This window comes from Tachysurus vachellii, chromosome 4, assembly GCF_030014155.1.
Source record: "Tachysurus vachellii isolate PV-2020 chromosome 4, HZAU_Pvac_v1, whole genome shotgun sequence".
Classification (NCBI taxonomy): domain Eukaryota; kingdom Metazoa; phylum Chordata; class Actinopteri; order Siluriformes; family Bagridae; genus Tachysurus; species Tachysurus vachellii.
Genome location: NC_083463.1, coordinates 26,643,856 through 26,668,157, shown reverse-complemented (window position 1 = coordinate 26,668,157; position 24,302 = coordinate 26,643,856). Strand labels below are relative to the sequence as shown.

The following is a 24,302-nucleotide window of genomic DNA, read 5'->3' as shown; positions in this document are numbered from 1 at the left end:
TTCACTAACTGCATTCATTTTTTTTTTAAAGTAAGTTAAGCCCATTATTAAAACAATACACGAGTTTAAAATGTAAATTTATTTAAAACAAAAACTACACAAGTAGTGACCATTGGCATCAAACTAGTTAACAAGTTAAGCAAATACGTTGGCACAAAATAAAAAAGGCTGATGTGGTTTGTCCCGTTATAAAGAAGCGGCAAATGGCTTTACATCAGAAAAATGCTTTGCACTGACCAGTCAACAGATCTCCTAATCCATTAAAAATGTGGCACATTTTACAATATTGTACTAGCCGGAGGCTTCATATATTATAGGTTATATACACACTATTATACTTCTATTCCCCCAGAAATCAGGAACTCTCTCCAATTGTCCTCAGACAGACATGGTGCACAAGATGAACTGCAAGAAGAAACAAATTTAACATGCATAAATTAAAGTCTGTTAAATATTTCATATAAAACCTGCAGGACATGTGGTACATTGGTGTTATTAGTTATACAGTGTCTGCTATTTTATTTTTCTATTTTTGTATTTGTAAACCTGACAGTTTCTTGACTATTTTTAATGAATTGAAAAGAATATTCTCACGATTATTCCTCTTATACCACAGAGATTTGACAACAATTGATATTTTAAAAATATAAAAAATATTAATGAATGACACTTTAGGATTTATTTAACTATCTATGCTTATAATTAAAACTGTGAAAGATTCATAAGACAAGTTTACTTTTGCCAGCACTTATAATCTTATGCCAGCAACCAACATCTGTTCCCTTACCATGCTCCCTTTCATTCTCTACACATTTCAAATGTATTTATTCACAAACACATATCTGTACAGAAGACTTTGAATGTGCAAAACCTTAATATTGTTTAAACTTGTTTTGTTGTGCAATATCTCATCTGTCTGCTACCTCAGTTAAATAGTATTTTATTGGATCACTGATGTTAATGTTTATATTCTTATATATTTATGTGTATACTTTTGGTTTTACCTTTTTATGTACCATTAGGACGGACACAATTTTGTTGTACCCTGACAATAAAGAATCCATCCATCCATCCATCCATCATCTATCATCTATCTATCTGTCCAACTGTCCGTCCATTCATCCATCCATCCATCCCTATTATAATTAGGGTTAAATTCTATACTATAATTTAATTACATTACATTTTCTGCTGTTACTGATGAAACAATAAGGACGAGTGTATTAATATAACCTGTCCATATAAATTACAGGCAGAACTACTGTCTAGAGCTGTGCCATGCCTTTTCAGAAAATTAACCGCCTTCGGATTTCAGAATCAGTGCACTGTGGTGTAACTACAAGTCATTTATAAATGGCCTCTTGATTCGTTAAAAGACAAAAAAGAAATCCCACTTTTCTGCAACATAAGAGTTGGAAATGTATTAGTATTACAAAATTAGTTTTGCTCGCAGCACTGAAATCAACAGTATGGGTTACTTACGTCATCATAAGCGATGTTCACAGTTCCCTGTTGCATAACATCCCTCATTCTGAAATTGTCTGTAGAAAAACACAGTGTGTAAAAACGGCTTGCACTTCCTGCATTTAATGACTAGATCTTGGGTTAAGGGTAAATTATTATATTATTTTACCAATCGTATATAAAAAAATAGTAAGTCGCTCTGGATAAGGGCATCTGCCATATGTAGAAATGTACATATCATACTAATAGTCAGCAAAGTAATATTGGCGCACTGTAAATTAGCTGAATAATAACACACTCAATGAAGAGAGAAGTATGTGTACATACTTATAGAAGATATTTACATGTTTGCCAAAAGACACAAAAAAAATCACCTCTGGCATATAGCGCAATAACAACCAATATGCAGAAAACAGACGAAACCCATAGTTTCCTGCATTTTAAAATGTTTAAGACGATTAATGGAAATAACCTACACAGGTTATCATTTGATATAATAAACATACATTACTTATATATTTCCCACTCTCTTTATATACTGTTCTTGATTCCTTCAGCTTGTTTATAGTAGGACTGATTAGAGGCTAACTAGACATTACAAAGCAGTATGAAGTACAACCATGGGTGGATCTTTATGAAACTGGAAAGGACCAAAAACTAAAGCATACATGGAAACACATTTAAACATTCACACAATCTGTGACAGAACTCAAAAGACCAAAAAACAACAAAAAACTCAAGTCCCTTTTTTCACTAGATTAGCCAGTTGTTTCACAACAATCTTTCCACTCACCTGTCAGAGCCCTGAGTTTCACACAGCAGGCCACATAGTCATCAAAATAGATCCTGCCTCCTCGACTGAAGCGCTTGATGATGCACCCCAAAGCCTGAGGGCTCACTCTATACCCTGGAAAAAAGGTCACAAAAATTCAATAGCGCGTTTTTTCCTTTGTCCTGTGATTAGTTTAACTGATTGTGTTAACCTACTGTATACGGTGTAATTAGTTAGATCTTAATTAGTTTGTCTACGTTGGTCACATTGTGTTTACTGAAAATCTGACTCTTCTCTGTGTACTTTGATTACATGTAACACTTATTTGTTGTTGTCATGGACTTCCATTATTACAATTGTTGAATTTAATTCAAAAAGAAAACGTTTAGGCTGAATGTCCTGCCGCTTATTCCAGGTAACAGCAACCTATTAATTACTAATACTGCTAATACTTATAATTCTTGTTAGATTTATTATATAACTATTCATTTAGCTACGTTTTACAAAATTGTGATAGATTAACTAAGCTTTAACCCTGAGCAATGTTAGTAAACTCACCCATATTAGTTATACCCTGAGACAACTCGTGAGGCTCCACACTGCCGCTGTTGTCTCGGTCCACCATCATGAAGTTCTGCTTCCAGCCATTCAGTGCAGTAAACAGCTCCTTAAACTCAGTGAAGCCCATCTTACCTGAATAATCCCGCTACATTGGCACCATAAAGGAAATCAACCAGATACTGACCTAACATTAAAAGGTTCAAATTCTGCAAAGATCTTCCAATTTGGGATTGGGTACTTCAGAATACCAAATACTGCTGAACTCACAGACAACAAAAATCCAGTGAGAAAAAACCATGATGAGCAGAAAAGCATCTCAGAAAGGACAACATGCTGACCCTTGAGACAGTCAAGAGCAGGACACCACATCAGGTTCCAGCTCTGTCAACCAAGAAAGGACGCGTAGCCTGAGGTGCCCACATGTTCACCAAAATTAGTCATGTGAAAATTATGAAAAATGTAGCCATCATGGTTCTACATGTTATGTATATCGAGATGCTTTTCTGCTCATCGTGGTTGTAGAGAGTGATTCTTTGAGTTTAGTCTTTCTTGAGCACTAACCATAACAAAGCACTTAAGCTGTTACTGGAAACTAATAAATTTCGGTGTGTTGACACCAACTGCACATCGCAGTTTTTTTATTAACACCATGCTCTACGGTCATAGATAAAATCACTGTGACTGTGGCATTGAAAAAAAAAAAAAAACTGAGGTCCACTTTAAAAATAAAAAAAACTAGGTTGTACAAATATGACTATAATTTATAGATTTGTAGGATGTAGGCTCACTCCAGAAATCAAACTACAGGTTTTGATGCAGAAGATCAATCATTAATTGAAGACATTTCTGTAAAGGATACATCCAGCATAGCAATCATAATCCTGCAGGTCTCCAAACTGAAGGCTGTTAACAGATGAAATAAGTTTATTAAATAGAACAGTCTAATATCGTCGCTGTCGGGCGGAATCCTCGTATCTCCAAAACCATTATTTTTCAGGGGAAAAAAACGCTGTATTTTTTTTAGTTATTAAACATTGTATCGTTAAAGTTGTTATTATACCTTATATTGCTATCATACTGTTGTGTACCAACATTAACACAACATTTTCCCAAAGTCACGTTTTATCGGAGATACAAGCTTTATGACTTGGGAGCAGGGAGATACGAGATTATGCTGTCGCGAAGCTCTCCCACGGAGTGAAGAAGAGGTGGAGTTACGAGATTTCTCAGACAGTTGAAGTGTCTAATGGAGTTAAGAGATTTGCGCTCAAGCTATTTTCAAGACTTTAGATTGGTTAATAACTTAAAAATAACAGACCCATGTGGGAACTGACCAATAGCATCGATATGTGAAAAAATATGAAATTGACAAAATTTGGACATACAAGGTTTCCGCCCGACAGCGACGATATACTGAAATGCATTTCCTGATCATTATGCATTTTTATTAACAATGAAGAACTTAATGAAGGTTGTGGTTAATGAAGATTAATGAAGTGACTCCTATAAGCCTAACTTTACTAAAATGACTTCTTTGTAAAACAAGTGAAATAAGTAAATCTATTCATAGCTCATGGATCAGTGACTGATGCTGATGCAAACAAATTAAAGACATCACGTTTGACAGCTTTTTTTTTTTTTTTTAACCCACTTTGCTGTATGAACCCTGAGGAGAAATGATCCTCATCCATGGACAGCTCATAGTACACAATACACAGAGGAAAGTCACTTCAAAATGTTCACACTTTTCTGTTTTCAGACTGCAACTGTCCCAAATAAAAAGTCCTCACTCTACTTGTCTGGTCACAAAGTCAATCTTGTACACATAGTTTGGATTTTAAAAGGTACATAGATAAGGAAAATGTGTATTTCCCATGTTGTGTAAACTTTGTTTTGTTTTATGAAAGTTCCACCAATTTCCTGTTAAAATGTTATGTAATCTTGTGGACTGCACAGCAGTACTACCACTGAATTCGTCAGTGCCATAACCCAAAATGTCTCTTGTACCCAGTCAAATATGGTTGATATTTTGCCCCTGCATTGCCTCTTAATTTCTAGTTAAAATCAAAAGTTTTCATACCCCTTGCTGAATCTGCTAAATTTTGAACAGGGTGATTAGTGAAATTATTATTTTTTGTTTAAATTGCTGCCCTTTGAAAGCTGCATAAGATATTTACATGTTTACCAAAAGACACAAAAAAAATGGCCTCTGGCTCTTAATGTATTGCATTGCCTTCTTGAACATCATGTGAATGGGGTTAATGTTTGCATCTTTAGTGCTATTTGTGTATGAGATACTCAGTTGCCCTCAGTGTGAAAAGACGTATCTGAAAATATGCAAATATGCACTAGATGTTGGAAAAGCAAAGAATGCGCAGAACCTAATGGATTTATCTGAAGAACTGTGGGCAGTTTAACTGATCAGGACAAACAATGGACTCATAAAGAACTATCCCAAAACATAAAAAGAGTCGTTGATCATCCAGGCAACAACACACAGTATTAAGATTTAAGCTCAAGTTCCTTTATATAATTACCATATTATATGCATTTTGACCAATTCTTAAAACATTACAATGTCAAACCATTGAGCTACCTACATATTCACGACTAATAAGTTGGTTACGCCACTGCTCACTGTCACTGAGATGTTTTAAAGGGTTCATATTTGATCACACCACAGCATCAGGGCCAACAACTCCACTTAATGCACTCCACTGCTGGTACGTCATCATCATCATCTGTATAATGGAACCAAATGGACTAGACACTGGCCTAATAATGAGAGGTAATTATTTACGTTAACTGAAGAGTTAATTATTAATGACAAAAATGGATCACACTACTTTTCCTTTTAGTACTGATGGTGTGTGATGAGCTATGAAGGCTATGAAGGTGAATTATTGTACTAATGTACAATAATTCACATTTTTTTTGGCTACTTATGGCAGTTTATAATTTAAATACATCAAAAAAATGTTCACTCATTCCAGAAAATGCAACTCTAAATTATTTATAATAGGTTATGGGTTTTTGTTTTTTTAACAATTAAATTTTTTTTTCTTTCAACTTACGAGCATACGTGCCACTGATGCCAGTCTGTGTTAAACACCTTTGGAGCTCCTCAGCATCCACTTCACCATCCTGACAACAAAAATCGTGTGATTATTCAGCACATAGGCCTGGGCTTCCTGTAAACTTTACTTACACACTTAGCTAGTATTTATTCATAAAATTGCAGATGGGTCCTTAAAGAAATATGAATATCTGGCTTTGCATAGATCAGTTCAGTGTAAATTACACAGAATAATTCAGAATAATAAGCTGTGTTTAATCTCACCTGGCCGGCTATGGCAGTGAAGTAACCCCACATGGGGTCTTGGGCAGGAGGTGCACCAAAGCTGCCTGGATAAGCGCCATACTGGGGAGGGTAAGATCCTGGGTGAGGGCCACCCATCGGGCCCCCCGGCATCTGACCACCATACTGAGAGATAAACAGAGGAAAAGGCAGCGCGTCAGGGTAAATACAAAAACAAAAACAAAAACAAAAAAAAAAACAGCAGTAATGTTTACTGCAGTCTTCTGCAGTATTTGTACTCCAAACAGGGTTTGGCTTGTTCTCCTGCACTGCTCATCAGTGATCTTTTTTTTTTAACCCACTTTGCTGTATGAACCCTGAGGAGAAATGATCCTCATCTATGGACAGCTCATAGTACACAATACACAGAGGAAAGTCACTTCAAAATGTTCACACTTCTGTTTTCAGACTGCAACTGTCCCAAATAAAAAGTCCTCACTCTACTTGTCTGGTCACAAAGTCAATCTTGTACACATAGTTTGGATTTTAAAGGTACATATATAAGGAAAACGTGTATTTCCCATGTTGTGTAAACTTTGTTTTGTTTTATGAAAGTTCCACCAATTTCCTGTTAAAATGTTATGTAATCTTGTGGACTGCACATCAGTACTACCACTGAATTCGTCAGTGCCATAACCCAAAATGTCTCTTGTACCCAGTCAAATATGGTTGATATTTTGCCCCTGCATTGCCTCTTAATTTCTAGTTAAAATCAAAAGTTTGCATACCCCTTGCTGAATCTGCTAAATTTTGAACAGGGTGATTAGTGAAATTATTATTTTTTGTTTAAATTGCTGCCCTTTGAAAGCTGCATAAGATATTTACATGTTTACCAAAAGACACAAAAAAATGGCCTCTGGCTCTTAATGTATTGCATTGCCTTCTTGAACATCATGTGAATGGGGTTAATGTTTGCATCTTTAGTGATATTTGTGTATGAGTTACTTAGTTGCCCTCAGTGTGAAAAGACGTATCTGAAAATATGCAAATATGCACTAGATGTTGGAAAAGCAAAGAATGTGCAGAACCTAATGGATTTATCTGAAGAACTGTGGGCCTCCTGTACTGCTCATCAGTGACTGATATAAGCAGCACAAACAACTTTCCTGACAGCAGAATTTCCCACTGTGCAAGACATGACAGATAAATATTCTTTTGGATTTATAGATATATTTCATGTCCATTAAATTACACTTATATGGTTATATGAACAGCTTGACTACATCATTATCAGAAAGTTAATACACACAAAAAAAAACAATTAAGTACAAATAAATCTGGCAGCTGGCAGAAACCAAAATGAACTTGGGCTGATGTTAAATGTTACAAATGGGTAAATTCACAGAGCTGGTTTAATGCTGCGTTGTAAAATGTCCACAATGTAAATGATCTAAATCATTTCATGTTTGAACCTGCTATACGTGCCATTATACCTTCTGTGTTTGCATAATCCTGACATTTAAATGACATTTACAAAACCCCTTCCTTTGTGTTTCTAAATAAAAGAAAGGTTTAATGAGGGAAAAAACTAAAAATCTGTGCAGTAGAAGCTGTAACCAATGCAGAGACATCAGAGAACACACGTTTCAGAACAGACTACGGAAGTAAATTATTTTGGAATTTATTCTGAAATTACATTTCGCATTTATCTTTAAATTAATTCCATTCATAATTGTTCCAAAATGAAAAAAGGTAGAGATGTGCACTGGGAATGAGATTCCATAAGAACCAGGAAATATGATGCAGCACCAGGTGGATTTTACTTTCAAAACTACATTCATTAACATGAGTGTGTACAGGGTTCTTAAGGAACACCACGTGACTCATTTACCCGCTAGCATTTGTCTTCAATGATTGATTTGTCCTGATCACTGTGATTTAATTTGCTCATTTGTAGCAAGGCACAAATAATAACTATGGCATCTTACAGGATTGGGTAGAGTTCCTTCAGGAGTGAACAGGTTACTCCCACACACTTCTTGAAATGAATCTGTTTTACTAAAAACATGCTTCATTTTTCAAGCTGTCAAGCTAAAAAGACAACTTCTACAAATAACCATTTAAATTCTGAAAAGTCAGCTGAAAGTAATCTGCACAAAAATTGCCTCTTATTTCTTTATAATCCCAAAACATAATCCAACTCCTTTGTGACTCATTTGACATAATTCATGTCAGTAAACAAAAAAACCCCACTGGGCCCGTACCTATTTCTGTGGTTTAAATCTAACTCACCAGTTAGGATTGTGTAATACAGTGAGATATTGCCACAGTATTCAGTGACATGTATCACCAGTTCTATTATATTACCAGACATGACAACTTTTTTACATTTTGAGTAGAAGCTCCGCAAAAAAACGTCAAAGTACGATGACTCGTTTGTACATGTTATTCCTGAAAATGAAGTCATCTTTTTCCGCCTAATCAAAAAGATTAGAAAGTCGATATGTAAATTCTGGAGTATTTCAAACAACAGCTTCAGGTACTTATCATGCAGGCACCATTTCTGTCTGGTAAGTTAAGTTTAAATGAAGACTATAATAATATTCATGTGTACAGCATAGTGAAGTTCTGAAGACACTAAAGCAACGATGACAACTTTGACCCTTGAGTCTATTTAACTTTATGATTATAGGCAAGGCTTTGATAGCTTTGCCTGCCTGTATTTTGACCCTTGCTGTAGATGATTATACTGGGCTGCCTTCAATAAAGAAATGCAACACACATTATTTTTCGTAATGGACATTCGCTTTTCACTAAAAATTTGAAATCAGACAGAGAGACAACTGTTCATGTAGAGAAATACAGAGTCATACAAAGTGCACATCTCTGAAAAAGATGAAAAACATAAGACTGTAAACGGCTGCAAAAAACTGTCACTTGCATTGGAATGGATTTCTCCAAACCAGCAGGTTTCTTGTTTCTAACAGCCTTCACAATCTTCTGAGACATACCCTACCCTCACAAATACCTCTTATACCTCGATTATTGATCCTCTAATGTTTTCAATGTCATTCTAGCAAATCCATAGCCGACAAATGTCTAAATATCTCTACAGCACAGTGTGGGTGTGTTCTAAATACAATCAAACAGTTATTTATTGTGAATAAGATCACACAGGCATGAGAAAATGGGATTTAATGGTTTTTTTGTATAATACAGTTTTTACAACAAGCTGAGATTATTCAGTTCCACGGTGAACGTGTATTGGTTACGTGTGTCTTAAACACACACACACACACACACACACACACACACACCCCCCAGTTGAACAGTGGTTGTCAACTTGGGTCCTGAAGCCCCCAGCCATCAACAGGTGATAAAAGAAGAAGAGAAGAAGAAGTACGGGCATAGAAGCCTTTATTATCGCCACATATACATTACAGCACAGTGGAATTCTTTTCTTCACATACTGTACCCCAACTGAGGAGGTTGGGGTCAGAGTGCAGGGGCAGCTATGATACAGCACCCCTGGAGCAGGGAGGGTTAAGGGCCTTGCTCAAGGGCCCAGCAGTGGCAGCTTGGCTGTGCTGGGCCTTGAACCCTGATCCTCCAATCAACAAACCAGAGCCTTAACCACTTGAGCCACCACTGCCCTAAAACAGCACTATTCTAATGAACATGCCATTCCTGAGGCAATGTGGGAAGGTATTATTTGAGCAACAATTCAACAAAGCACCTATGAGCGTGAAATTTGTAGCAGAAAATAGTAACACACGTGTATCAGCACATTTGAAGGCAATTTAAGAAAAATGCTTTTTAAGAGTTGCAAACTTTGTCTCGCCTTCAAACACAGCACAACAGTTTCCTTCTAACCTTCTCAAATTATTCTCATATTCTCACACTGCAGTTGAATAAGCCCAATATTACAAATCATAAATAGAGAAACTGACACTCAAATTTTTTGCAACGCGAAGTCATAAGTGAATGTGAGTTTGCAATGAGAATTTTTTTCTCTTAAATACATTGTTCTTTGGATATTTTTCTAGCACAAACACAACTCGATATCTATAACTGCTTGAAGCTCTACACACTCTCACTTTTGCACCATGTATCCCTGTGAAACGTGACGCTAAAGTGATTTTTGCATCTGTAGAGCCATGAGCACTGTTCAGAGATCAGAGAACTTTTGGCCAATCAAAACAGCTCATTTAGGTGTCTGGACAATGGTTTAAAGAAATCTCAGGGCAGCTTCCTCTTCCTGAGCTGGCACCTAATGTTGGTAAAGGAAACGTTAAACGTGCTTTTTACAACCACCACTATATGTTTGTTTATAGTTTAAATATGAACATTGGTCAGCTGCATACATAATCAACGTTACCTAGTTAGGCTAATTCCTCTTGCTTCAAGACTGCCAAGATATAGTTACACAAGATATTACGAAATGCTGATTACCAACATAGCTGAACAGTACGCATATTTAAACTAAAATATAAATATATATTTCAAAAAAATTACCATAAATATCAAGTGCCACCTCAGGAAGATGAAGCTGCCTGGAGTTTCAGGAGTTCATTTGGGCTCCAATAATAATGTAATTGTGAGGAAAATATTCCACAGGCAAGCAAACTCACATACACATAATCCACATGCTGATTTGTAGATGTGCAGAATGATTTGTACATGACCACATTTGTTGATACGGGTGTGCGAATATGTTTAGTACCATATTCACCATATTTTAGTACCATATTTGCAGCAGCAAAAAAGTGAACCTGTGAGTTCCTTCATTTGTGATTTGTAGAATAGGATTTGTGAAGATTGTGAGAATGTATAGCTTGTGTGTGTGTGAAAGAAAAAATATTCTACAAGTTTGTACAAGTATTTCTACAAGTATGACTGTTTTCTACAACTACTCATTCCACAGTCACAGGTGTTCAGTCATATTTACTCCAATAATACCTTCATACTATGTTTGTGTATTACAGAAGTGAAAACACTACAAATGTGTGTGGGGGAGGAATCTGTATACGAGAATGGCTTTAAACCACCTCTGATATCCCAAAGGCACGCCTATTTTCAGAGAAAGGGTTTATTTTTCCCAAAGAATTTTCAGTTTGATAGTCAGGTTTAGACCTGTTTGGATGCTGCAGATGGACCTATGCACATTCTCCACAACAGCGTGAAACAATTATAGCTTCCACCTCAAAAAGGTAGTAAACACGGTGGGGTGAATTGGTTAAAGAAATGCAGGCATTTCATAATTAATAAACAAACAAACAAACAAACAAACAAACAAACAAGCATACATTCCAAATTCTGTATGAATTTCTGAATAAAAGTTTATGCATGTGTCATACATACATAAAACCAGTTTCTCTCATTGTTATTATCCATAATATGTAACACATTCAGTAAAACTAAATTTCTGTGTTTAATGACTCCACAACTTGTACGTTGCTGTTCTCATTAATATGACACTGAATGGAGCTGGAAGATGACAGTCAACAAATCAAGTTCTTGCTTGTAACACAGAAACACTTTCTATTTTGTCTCCCATTGAAACTGCACTAATAATATCCCCTTGTGATGTCAGAGAGAGACACAACCTCGAGCTTCTTAGGAAATCATTCAAATACATCCATCAAATTAGCACCACTATCACTAATCCCATCACATACATCAGTGTAAACACATTTCATGCACTTTAGGGTTGAGATATCCTTTAAAAACCCAATATACTGAAGAAAACCATACGCACTTATATATGTGAAGAGCTGTTCCTACATTTAAGAGCAAGGTGACCAAATATTCAACACAGTTCTTGTCATCTTACTGAAGGTTTATTTTTCCGCCCAAACCGGTTCACTGCTTTTGACACTTCAATCTAGTGTAAAAACAGAACTTAAAAAGGAGCCTTAAAGTCCATTAAATACACCTCCAGTATAGAGTTTTCAGTTTCCTCCCCCTATACACACACTTCCTCTTTATTTAAGTATATACATTCGGTTAAAACAGAAAGATTACTTCATTCTTTCCCATGCAAAAAAAAACAAAACAAAACAAAAAAAACATTCAAATTGTAGATCCTATCTTGCATTCTTTAAACCACAGATAAGACGCATAATAAATAAATAAATAAATAAATAAATAAATAAAGACATACAGTGCAGGCCAAAGACAATAAACAGACTGAACCATGTTTAGGACAAAACGCTCGCGCACCTTCACACCCTGATCACATAGACATTTCATCACCATTTTTTATTCAAACCTGTTTAAATAAACCTTCTGAGCTTAATTAATTTTCCAATTCGTTTATTTACGACTATAACGTTAGTGTGCGCGTTTGGACAAATCTGCGATATCGTCTCATCTTTTTTCTAAACAATCCCCCTGTTAAATCTGGTCCGCTACATAAGGACATGCGCATTAGGCTATTAAAACAAAAACTACATATAAAACTCACTCCGCCATAAGGGTACGCCATGCCTCACGATCGCACTGCTGAGAATGTGTTATTTGAGAAAACCTCAGTCTGAAGTTGTGAAAAGTATTTCCACGGAAGGGTTATGATTACCCTAGCGATGTATACACAAGTCCCGCCTCCTGCTCGTTGATTGGCTAACTGGTTACACTGACAGGCTGTGATGTCACACTATGTATGATTCAAAAGAGTCGGTTCTTTTCTCAAGTGAACCTTAAGAACGACTCGCATTCGTTTTGTCTGAGTAGTGAACAGAGATGTCTCGTTCGAAAAAAAAAAAAAAATCAGCTCCTTTAGCTCATGTACACGAGCCGCTTTTGTCTGCAAGTAATAGCAACGCTTCGCTGTGGAATTATGCGGTTCTTTGAATCGACCGTTTTACGTGGACGTTGAGAGTCGATTCGACTATCTTAAAAGAACAATAAGAGTCGATTCTCATATTTGAGCCACTTTTGTTAGGGAACGTCGTGCTCTGATTAGCATGTATGAGCTGTTTAAAGGTGTCATTTAAATAAAACACCTCCTTGGAAATCTTGGTGATTTAATAACTATTTATTAACTATTAAGATTTTCTAACAAGCAACGCAATCTAATAATAACTCATAAATCAGAAGCGAGATATGTGTTACATGAAACAATATTACAAAAAGGAAGGAAAGAAACAGCAAACTTCTTGGATTCGTATGTGAGATTCGGTCAAATTTTCACAGCGTCAATTATTTTTGCTACACCGGAAGTTCTCCATTGATGAACAGGATATGATCCTTTAAGCAGCTGGAAAAAGCGGAAGTGCCTCGTTAGTTTGTTCTCAGTCGCTCTGCTTTCTGTTGAATTAAAAGTAATTAAAAACCTTTACATTGCCAAATAGATTATGAAAAAATATTTGTTTATTCTGTGCAATATAGAGCCGAACTCCGACCGTCCACTTTTGACCTTGGTTCCGGAAGTATTATTGTTTTTAAAAAATTAAAAGTAGAAGAAAAATAACTAAGCGCTAATTTCACAATAAAAATCATGAACGATACAATTACAGACTTGTCATAGTAATGTTTTATAAAGTAATTGTTTCATAAATAACGGCAGAACATTTCAACACAATTTTTATATAATTTTTGTAAACAGTTTTGTCTTTATTTTTGTTTTTATTCTGTAGTATTTTGTGTTTTTGTTGGTAATGCAAATCCCTAAATAATTTGCCATTATTTAATGGCAAATAAAGCCATATTCTAAAGACAAATAATTAATTTGGAATTATGCATTAATATGACACCAACCGTCTTATAAAACAATTATGAATTTATGTTAAAACAAAAAGAATAGTGGTGAACTGTTCTACGTTTATTTATAAAACAACTCGCATGAAGAATCGTATTTTTTAAATGCCTTTATACAAAGCAGTTACATCTGTAGCCACCAGAGGGCGACGTCTCCCCACACTAACCGTTCAGTGTGTCCTTGAAACACAAACCCTGACCTTTAACGTGTTAGCATATTGAGCGTAGACACTCTCTCACTCACTCATTTCCTACCGCTTATCCGAACTACCTCAGGTCATGGGGAGCCTGTGCCTATCTCGGGCGTCATCGGGCATCAAGGCAGGATACACCCTGGACGGAGTGCCAACCCATCGCAGGGCACACACACTCTCATTCACTCACGCACTACGGACAATTTTTGCAGAGATGCCAATCAACCTACCATGCATGTCTTTGGACCGGGGGAGGAAACCGGAGTACCCGGAGGAAACCCCCGAGGCACGGGGAGAACATACTCCATACACACAAGGCGGAGGCGGGAATCGAACCCCCAACCCTGGAGGTGTGAGGCAAACCACTAAGCCACCGTGCCCTAACCCCTCACCCCCCCACCCCCATCCCCACCCCCACCCCCAGGCAGCATATTAAAACAGAAAAATAAACTGAAAATATTGTTTTCTTATCACAAGCTATGCCATGTTTGTAAAAGCATCACTGTAAATGTGTGCACAACCAGTTAAACATCCCCTTAATATCCCCTTTTATATCCAATGGCATTATTTGGGTTCCATATGTAAATATATATGTGAAGAAAACAAAATATATATTAAACATGGGTAAAGTTTCATTTACTAATCTTCAACTGTCCGGTTTCAGTGAACCTGTGCTTACAGCTGTTGTAGCCCACCCACTGAAAACATGTTGCATTCCTGATATCCTTTTCTGCTCACCACGGTTGTAAAGAGTGGTGATTTTCAGTTACTGTAGGCTTCATACCTCACATTTGCCCCTCGTTGATGTTTGATGTGAACAATTACTGAAGCTCTCAAATGGTATCTACCTACATAGTAAGAAAGTATAAGCATTCCTAATAAAGTGCAGTGTTATTATATTTCAGAAGAACAACACTGCAAAAATTAAGTGAAGCAGAAAAAAGTTTATTGTACCCAGTACAGATTATAAAGCTTAACAATGTATGTAAAGGTTACCCATAAATCCAATGTTACAGACCTGATGGTTCACATACTACTGAGTAAGAGCCACTGCTAAATTATACCATTATAAGTCCAAAGTTCTGTAGCTCAACAGTTAGTGGAACATCTCTGTAACATGAGATTAAGCACAAAACCCATACACTGAGCTACCTTTAGACAACTACTGCCATGCTTATATTATTAGATTGTCCGATACAGATCTCTTAAATCCACGTTTGTCCATTTGGACAAGATTTTTTTTTACTGCAGGAATTCAAATCCCCCAGAGATTAAGTTTAAAAAAAAAGGGGAAAAAAAAAAAAAAAGAAAGAAAACCTGTCTGTTTAGACAGCCCAAGTTTCCACCATGTAAATTTAACAGATATTAGAGCAAGAAAGATCTGATATATAGCTTGTACAACAATGGAAACAAATACAGGCTTTGCAAAAATATACTTATATAATTATACATAGATTTTACTTTTTCAACATTCCTACAAAAGCAGAAACGCTTGCACTTTATTTCGGGCCATAGAAAAAGCATGTGTACTCGAGTGGCTGTAATAATATGCAAAACATTTGTTAAAACAAAGTTACATACTTTTTAAATTCTTTTAATAAATTCAGAATTTTGTATCATTAAAAGATGGCAGAGAATTTTAGAAATCTTATTTAAGCACAGAGCTGAAAAATCCACTGCAAGTTCTACACAAGAAACAGTGCACAAAAGCTTAGGATTATTCACTTAAGAGATTTATACATAGAAAACCTGAAGCTGGTTTAAAAATACTGTAGAGGCCATTTTACTGATTTAAAAAAAGCCCACAAGACCATTTAGCATGTGCATTACAGTAGAGAATGCACATGTTTGCTGAAAACAGCTCATGAATATGGAAGGACAGGAAAATTATGTCGAAAAAGAAAAGCAAGCATGTTTGTTTATATATTTATACATGGCAGTAATTCAGCTTCATGTGTAAGGAGGAAATCATTGAAATCAAGTGTGTAGATGTGGATTTGTTTGGTCCTTCTCAGTGGCCAGAGGGGCAGAGGGAGTCCAATGTGAGACGAAAGCAGTTCAGAAAGCGTAGCTGTCAGGGAAAGACAGCCCTGTCAAGCTCTGATCCCTGCCTTCTACATAAGAGGCTCTGCTGGCTTCATCGTAGTGGGAGAGAGGAACGGTGTCATCCTCAGGGACCTGCATACCATCAGGGTCTGCTTTTAGGCTCGGCCTCTGGTTATCGGGAAAGGCCATGGAGAAGAGAGCTTCTGGGTCACATACAAACTTGTACACGTACCTTTCACCTGCCACCTGTGTTTGAGAGAAAGACAGGAGTTGATCTAAATTCCTAAATGAAACTTGAAGATTAATTGAACGAGTTGTACAACATCAAGCTTTTGGTTGGTTTTGTTCTATAACCATAAGCCATACCATAAAGTCAAGTTCTACATGAATGTTCCTCAACTACTCAAAATTGCCTGGATGTTATTACTTAGAATAAGAAGAGAAAGGAAGAAAAAATTGGAACGGGAACGTGCCTTTACCTTCTGCATGATGCCCTTCTCGTAGTAGTAGCGGAGAGATCGACTCAGCTTATCATAGTTCATGGCAGGCCTGTTCTTCTGGATTCCCCAGCGCCTGGCCACCTAGTCAGACAGACAGATACACACACTCAGTTAGTTCACAACCTACATGAACAGCCATATTAATTAAATTATTTATACCACATCTTACAAACTGACCTCCTCAGGTTCAATGAGTTTAAACTCAAGCCCACGGCCAGTCCATGCAATAAAGTGGCTGTTGGATGGATCATCCAATAGCGTGACCAAAAATTGCCAGAGCTGTAGGGAGCCTCGTCTCTGGTATGGAGGCCCCTCCCTAAAACCCACTCCTTCCTGTTTGCTCTTTCCGTCAAGCCGCTCAGGCACCACACAAGCATCTTCGTAATAGAGGTGAGGCTCTCCATCATACATGAACCCTGCACATAGAGCAAACATGAGATTCAGATTAACCTTGAACATCTCTCAGGGATATGTTAAACAAACGGATCTCATGTTCTATGCGCCATTGTATGAATCTTTACCTTCATTGTTGGGTTGATAGAAATTTGATGACTTCCCAAAGGACGACTGGCAGTTCTGGATCTCTGCAATATGGAAGATTCAATTCAGTTGGCTCATGTTGTGCATGTTTAAGTGTTACAAATAGATTTTCTGAATGACATTGAGAGAGCGAGAGACAGAGCAACATGCATCCATACAATGCTTACCAGAGTCAATGCCAAATTCTCTGGGCTCTTGTTTGATGGACATCTGATGGAATGATGGGACGCAATTGCCTGCAATATTAGAGGCACCCTGTTCCGGGTACCGAGGATCCACCATTTCTTGCTTAAACCCCCGTGGAGGAAGTGGGATCACTGGCTCAGACATTTGGCGGTGGTATTGTGGCCGATTGTCCCGTGGAAAGTGGTTGGTGCTCTGTGGTGGGTATGAAGTCACAGAGTGGGCATCAGGTTGTGGGAAGGCCAGACATGGCTCTGACAGCTGCCTGTGGAATCTAGAGATGAGAAGAGTACAAAAAAATTAGAGTGAACCTTTAACCCTTGAGATAAACATAGCTGGTCCTTCTGGGTTAATGTGGAATCATTAGGAGGTTAATACCTGAAGACTGAGCAAGAGCTGATTAGAGGACTAACTGTTCCAACAGAAGACACAGAGTAGGGAATTACATTGGATAGCTGATATTAAAAAGGCATCATTGTGCATAATTAAGTCATTTATCATTAATAAATACACTGTGCTTATATGCATTTTCTTGAACTGATTAAATTGTTGGATAAGTGCTGAAATAAAAGTTCAAAATTGCAGTAGATGAATATTATATTTGGGTTCAGTCCTGATCATGAAGTACCTGCTTTTATACTACCCCAAGTGGTCTGATCCAACTAATCAGCAGCTAATTTCATTCAACATGTGACCGATATGGCAATATGGTTTATCTCTAGACTCGTACCTGTGATCTGCATTGTAGGAGGTATCTGGGTGACTGACAGGTGGGCGGGGCACAGCAAAAGAAGGACATTGGCTGGAAACTGTGCTCTGTATCCTCTGATGAGTGTGGCCGGTCAAGGCTGGTAGCCCCTGTGTTTGAGTATGAACTGGATGTTTTTTCTGCAGGGGATGTGTCCCTGTATTATGGGTGGAGCTGCAAGGTGATACCGGGGTAGGAGGCGAGGTCAGGGGTTTAGCGAATCCAAATGGCTTCCTTTCATAGGCACTGATGAGAAATAGACATGGTGAAATGTACAAATTTATACACACCATATTTCAGTGTAACTACAATACACTCATTTACAGAATTGTAAGACTTTACTCATTTTATACAACTGAGCAATTGAGGGTTAAGGGCCTTGCTCAGGGGCCCAGCATTGGCAGGTTGTTGGACCTGGGATTTGAACTAACAACCGTCCTGTCAGTAGCCTTAACCACTAAGCTACCACATCACATTACCACAGTAGTTTTATGTTTTTAGAAATAAGTCACATGAAGCCATACCTGTAATTATAAAGGCATTTCTCTCCATACGGTGAGAGTCTCTGATCTTGTCCACAGGGGGAGAAGTCTCTGCTCGGACTGGTTTCCCTCTTCACTTTGGTTTGAGGCGGGCCATGGAACATCACTAAAAAGGTGGCAGATAGTTTAACTTTGACACAGAGGATTAACACAAAAGTTGTTAGTTAAATAAAAAGAGTGTGAACGGTAACCAGGAACATTTCCACAGTTTGGAGTTACTGTTTACTTATAATACTTTTCCATCATTTTACAGAACTAGAAGGCACTATTTATTTTTTTTAGTACTTGATTAAAACAACATGACATAGTAGTTGAGATTTTCATTCATCCATAAAATGTCATGGAACCTATAGGTTGACCTCAGTGGAAACAGAGTCCTTCTTGCCCAGGCATGCTGAAAGAGGCTTCTGTAAGACTAATCGGCCTTCTGCCAAAGCTGTAGCACAGTGTCAAACTAACACACACACACCTATGCAAACTTATGCATGTGCATGGACTCACAAAGTCACATTATCACTATAGTACACACACATAATTGCACTTTAAAATCCAAAAGCCAAATGGGTGTTTAAAAAAAAAAGCTTATACAGAGGAAACAGAAGGACTAGTGTACTGAATATAATGAAGTGTGTGTGTATCCCGACCCATTAAAATGTCACTGTGCTGAAGGCCATGGTGATTTACGGCACTGCAGTCGGATGTTGGGCCCCTGCACAATATCCATCCTATTATGAACTCACACACTTTTTCAACCGCAAAAAAGAACATCAACTATCATGTAGATGGCTGTCAAATTTTCCTGTCTTACCAATACGATTATCAGGCAATATCAAGAAAGTACACAATGGCTGGGATCTATAGTCCATGAACTGTGGATTGTTACTCCACAGTCTGTCATTAATAATTGATGAATTACATGCAAAAAAGAAACAACTACTGGCAGCTCTACAATTTATCCTATACCCTGTCTACCCACATATTCTCAGATCAGATACTCACAGTTATCCTGGAAATCTGGAACAAACTGTTCATCGGGTACTTGAGCTGGAGAAAAGAAAAGAAAGTCTCATTGTCCATAAGTCATACGCGTACAATGATTTGAATTCATTTACTTGTTTAACATATGGAGTTTTTCTTAGTCAACTTTGAAAGCAAAGTATTTATCAGACATTATTATTAACATGAACATTGTGGAAGAAATAGGAAACTTACCTTCAGCTATCCATATTTCTTGTAGCTGACTCAGGTCCTGAAACAGCTCTGGAAAAGATGAAGGTTAAATCAGGATTAGGCTTGACAAAGTCTCATGCCTTCTTGTAGTTTTGCTTGGATAGTATATTTTTGTATTATATTATTAGGTCATATCTGCATGAGTAAAGTAACTATGGTTACCTTCAGTGTCCTGAGCGAGCTCACTGTCCATGAATTTCCTCTTCCTGTCACTTAGTGGCTTGCATGGTGTTTCCTTGGCGTGGCATTTCTACAAACACAGATGGCCATGATTAGAAACAGACGGCTTTGATAACTTCAACTATCCCACCTGCTCTGGTAAAATGGAAATACGGTCAGATTACATCCACAATCTGAGAAAAAAAAGGGGGTACTAAACAGCAAATTCAAAAATACAGTTTATCTTTCTGATGGAAACTTACATTGTGTGGCACCACAAAGGGGACCTGTTGATCGTAAAAGCTGTCCATGTTGTGGGATCAACAGTGTGGGTAGACAAATCAAATAAAGAAACAATGGAGGAAGACACGTCCTCTCTCTCGCTCGCTCTCACAGGGGAGATCTCCACACTTGTCAAGTCCTGATTAAGAAGAGCCGAGAAAAATGGCACTTAGAGAAGGAAAAGCACACAGGCAGCTGTCAGCAATCATCCCAAGCCATGACAGGACCAGAACAACTGTCCCTTTGATCAGTTGTGTGTCTTGCCAGTTTGTTTGTTTGTTTGTGCAACTATTCTCACTCCAGATGAAGAATGTAGAGACACTGACTCTAGTCTACACCATTTACATTTCACAGCACAGATGTGGACATGACTACACAAGGATTGTGATACATTTATGTACCACATTGAGGTCCTCCATAACACATCACTTGAAGTCTTCTTGTCCATTAGAGATGCATGTGTGTGAATGCGAGCGTGCAGCTTTGACAATGACAAGAACGTAGAGCAAATCTCTGAATATTGTAGGCTTTGAGCTAATTAAACCCACATGTACACCTTCTCAGGTAAAATGAATAATTATTATAATAATAAAAAGGTACAAAAAGGCAAAAAAATAATTAATAAAAATAAAAAATAAATAAAAAGTACCACTTGGTATACAAGTGCTCGAGCCCCTGACAGCACTATATTATCCTGCAACGAAGCCAAGAAAACACTGCAATCTTGGCAAGCAAGCTCTAAAATAGGATGTAACTGAACAACCATCATTTACTGTTATTGCTTCCTCTGATATAGATTATGAAACGCACGTGAACGTGAACACAGGCTACAAACAGCATGATCTGCCCTCTATATAAATATACAGCACCTAGCTGGAGCACTCGGTGTAAAGTTTTAAAGACCCTGTTAAAAATACGGCGAAGGAATGGGTTAATAACTCCACAAGTATCTTAAAGTTCAAGAAGTTCAGTGCCTCTCACCCCCCCCCCTTCTCCCCCACTCCTCCTCCCCCCTCCCCCTTGTTTTTCTCAATGAAGTGAAATTTGATCCTTCTGGCGCTGCGCGAGGAAAGAAAAAAAAAACCCGCTCCATTCATACAAATCCCGACACCCTCTGCAGAAGAAGCACAAGCGATTCAAGAAGGAATTTGATTTAAAACCACATGCATTACGAAATCCACATGTTACCCCACATATATAAACAAAAACAAAAGAAAACAAACTAGCGCGAGAAAACGCGTAGAAAATGGTGGCGCGAGACTCGCACAAAGAAAATGGCGGAATCACGAGCAGGGATAAACAAAATGTAGATTTAAACTACGTAAAAAATCTAACGGGGAAAAAACACTATTGCAAGTAGTGTTAAATATAGCGAACATACGGTAGAGTACATGCAAACATACTCACCCTTTTTATGCTTTAATCCTTTAGGTGTACTTTAAAAAAAGCAAAAACATATATAATAACAATGTTTTAACTCCCAAGAAAAACACACAACCCTCCTGTGCACGCTTTGCTGCGCGCTCAGTAAACTCTGCCAGACTGAAAAATTTTCTCAATGGAACCGTCTGCTTAGCCCAGGGCTGGTGCTTAACAACAGAGTGCGTGCTCATTGGCTGATCCAGCACGTCACTCATGACACAGACCAATCAGTGTTCGCAAGTCACTTACGTTCGCATGAGACCTCGGGCAGCCAATAGCAGCGAGTCCCTTTCCTGTTTTTATGAATGGCTGGATTTCATTCAACAACCAGATGTTTCTCCATGGTGAAAACTGATCTTAAAGGGATAGACACTCAGGAGTTTTTTTATTTGTTAAATCTCACATTTCGACTTGAGCAACTAATTTAATATAGAATACATTTTAGTTCCTTAATCTGTCTTTTTTTCCATAGTCAACGACCAAAAGTAATTTCCTTGACAACAATCTGTTGAAACACAAGCCCAAGCTTTTAAGAAACTGATTTAGTATCATTTAAAATCGCTCAACAATTACAATTAAAATCAATTATTAAAATCTCAATAATTAAACTTGTTCACTTCTGTAAAGATCAGATCAGATCTACACATGAATTCCGTACACAAGACAAAATAACCTGAAAAAAATAAGATCCTGCTCCTTATTGCATATCTTGACCATGCACATAATTAATAAGCTTGGACAGGTTATTCAGTGGAAATATCTCATAGTAGTAAGAGAAAACTAAACACTTCCATACATTAGACATACCTGTCTTGTTCTATCGTATGAAAGATTGTAAAAGTCATAGAAAAGGCTGTGGGGAAACTCCACCACAAGAAACCTCTGTTGCCTCTGATCTATTATTCATGTCTAGCCTTCAAAGGAATGGTATATCCCCAAGCCAGACAGCGCTGTCTGGTCTACATCTGCTCTCACTTTCCTGCATAAGAAATGATGGAGGTTTTTACTTTTGGGTGTTGGACTAGCACATGAGGAATCATGATCATCATAAATATAGCACACACAGTCACTGTATTTGCACTCTCTTGATTATGTTACCTGTGCATAGATGGGTTTGATATGACGAAGTGTTTAACTCTGTCTATTTTTATATCTTCCTAGAAGATTTTTCTTAATGTGTGTGTGTAAGTGACTCAACATAAAACATTACACTCCTGCTCAACTACATCATTAAATGCATGAATATTGCATTCGTCCTGGTAAATAAGGTAATGAGTCATCATTCTGTCATCTCTCTCTCTCTCTCTCTCTCTCTCTCTCTCTCTCTCTCTCTCTCTCTCTCTCTCTCTCTCTGCAAATTTGCAAAAGACACAGTGTATATATAATTCCCCCATTACTGCTTGTCTGCAACATCTCTAACTGAGAAATATTCTAACAAAATTCATTCATTTCCCATAAGAAAATTGTTTCTCTTTGTTGGTTTGACACAGACTATACTGGTTTGCTTGGTATTGAGAAAATGAAAAGGTTCCTTTTAATTATTTCCGACAATTTCTTTCTAGTCTAGTTCTAAACATAGAAGTCAAACATAGGGGGAAGTCGTGGCCTAATGGTTAGAGAGTTTGACTCCTAACCCTAAGGTTGTGGGTTCGAGTCTCGGGCCGGCAATACCACGACTGAGGTGCCCTTGAGCAAGGAACCCCCCCCCCCCCCCCAACTGCTCCCTGGGCACCGCAGCGTAAATGGCTGCCCACTGCTCCGGGTGTGTGTTCACGGTGTGTGTGTGTTTACTGCTGTGTGCACTTTAGATGGGTTAAATGCAGAGAACGAATTCTGAGTATGGGTCACTTAGCTTAGCTATGACTTAAACACCTCTATGATATGCATGGTTCGGATAGTATCCCAAATGCATTTAGACCCCAGAAATTCAGTTCCCTTGTGGAACAATTAGGAATAGAGTGCTGAAGTGTGCTGGACACTGAGTGTTAAAGGTTACTCGTAATTGATTCTTTAATGAAGACAATTACAATTTCACCATATCACCTTCAACTTTTTGTGGACTTTAATTTTGTAATCACAAAAACTTAATTAAAAAACTAGCCAATACATCAAATAAGTCAACCTCTGAGAAGTCAGACGATAAAATACAGTTTGATAAAACTAAAGCCCTGCTATGCCATTAAAACTTAACTGGTGGCTCAGTGGGGAATTTGTGGGAATGATATGTCAGGATGTTACATAATTGTCTACCATTTTCTTTACTTTCTGAACATCTTCATTTGCCCCAGGACTTTGAAGCATGGCAAAAAGAAAGTCACATGTACTTAAATGAACAAATCTTAAGCAATGGAAGACTCATTCCTGACGCTACATAATGTCACATCACATTTCACATTTAATCTAAATTCTTATTATTGAACTCAGTTGAATTATTTTTTCTATACACCTGGGTGCCAGTATCAAAATTCAATTCATTCATCTGCTGTCAGCTCCAGATAACACCTCACCCACACATCCTCTTTCTTCAACAACCTGAATGGCTGTGGTAGTCATGGATACACCTGAGAGAGAGAGAGATTCTGACTCATTGCAAAGCTGACTAA

General features: G+C 37.6%; 2 protein-coding genes across 3 annotated transcripts; both read right to left on the bottom strand.

Annotated features, from left to right (window-relative positions):
* Positions 1–64: 64 nt before the first annotated feature.
* gca (grancalcin) lies at positions 65–12,721 on the bottom strand. Its single transcript, XM_060868627.1, has 8 exons — positions 12,562–12,721; positions 6,138–6,281; positions 5,872–5,941; positions 3,657–3,700; positions 2,795–2,942; positions 2,258–2,371; positions 1,483–1,541; positions 65–405 (listed from the first exon to the last, which is right to left on the bottom strand). Exons 1-8 carry the CDS (start codon positions 12,580–12,582, stop codon positions 379–381), a joined length of 627 nt encoding a protein of 208 aa, XP_060724610.1. The 5' UTR covers positions 12,583–12,721; the 3' UTR covers positions 65–378.
* A 2,255-nt stretch (positions 12,722–14,976) lies between these two features.
* etv5b (ETS variant transcription factor 5b) lies at positions 14,977–21,834 on the bottom strand. 2 transcript variants are annotated; one of them, XM_060868622.1, is made up of 12 exons: positions 21,685–21,834; positions 20,259–20,416; positions 19,999–20,086; positions 19,819–19,866; positions 19,606–19,650; positions 18,589–18,712; positions 18,047–18,310; positions 17,301–17,590; positions 17,115–17,177; positions 16,771–17,009; positions 16,567–16,674; positions 14,977–16,339 (listed from the first exon to the last, which is right to left on the bottom strand). In XM_060868622.1, exons 2-12 carry the CDS (start codon positions 20,304–20,306, stop codon positions 16,106–16,108), a joined length of 1,551 nt encoding a protein of 516 aa, XP_060724605.1. In that variant the 5' UTR covers positions 20,307–20,416; positions 21,685–21,834; the 3' UTR covers positions 14,977–16,105. The 2 variants fall into 2 exon arrangements, with proteins under 2 accessions (XP_060724605.1, XP_060724606.1); XM_060868623.1 differs by having other exon boundaries at positions 16,573–16,674.
* Positions 21,835–24,302: the final 2,468 nt, after the last annotated feature.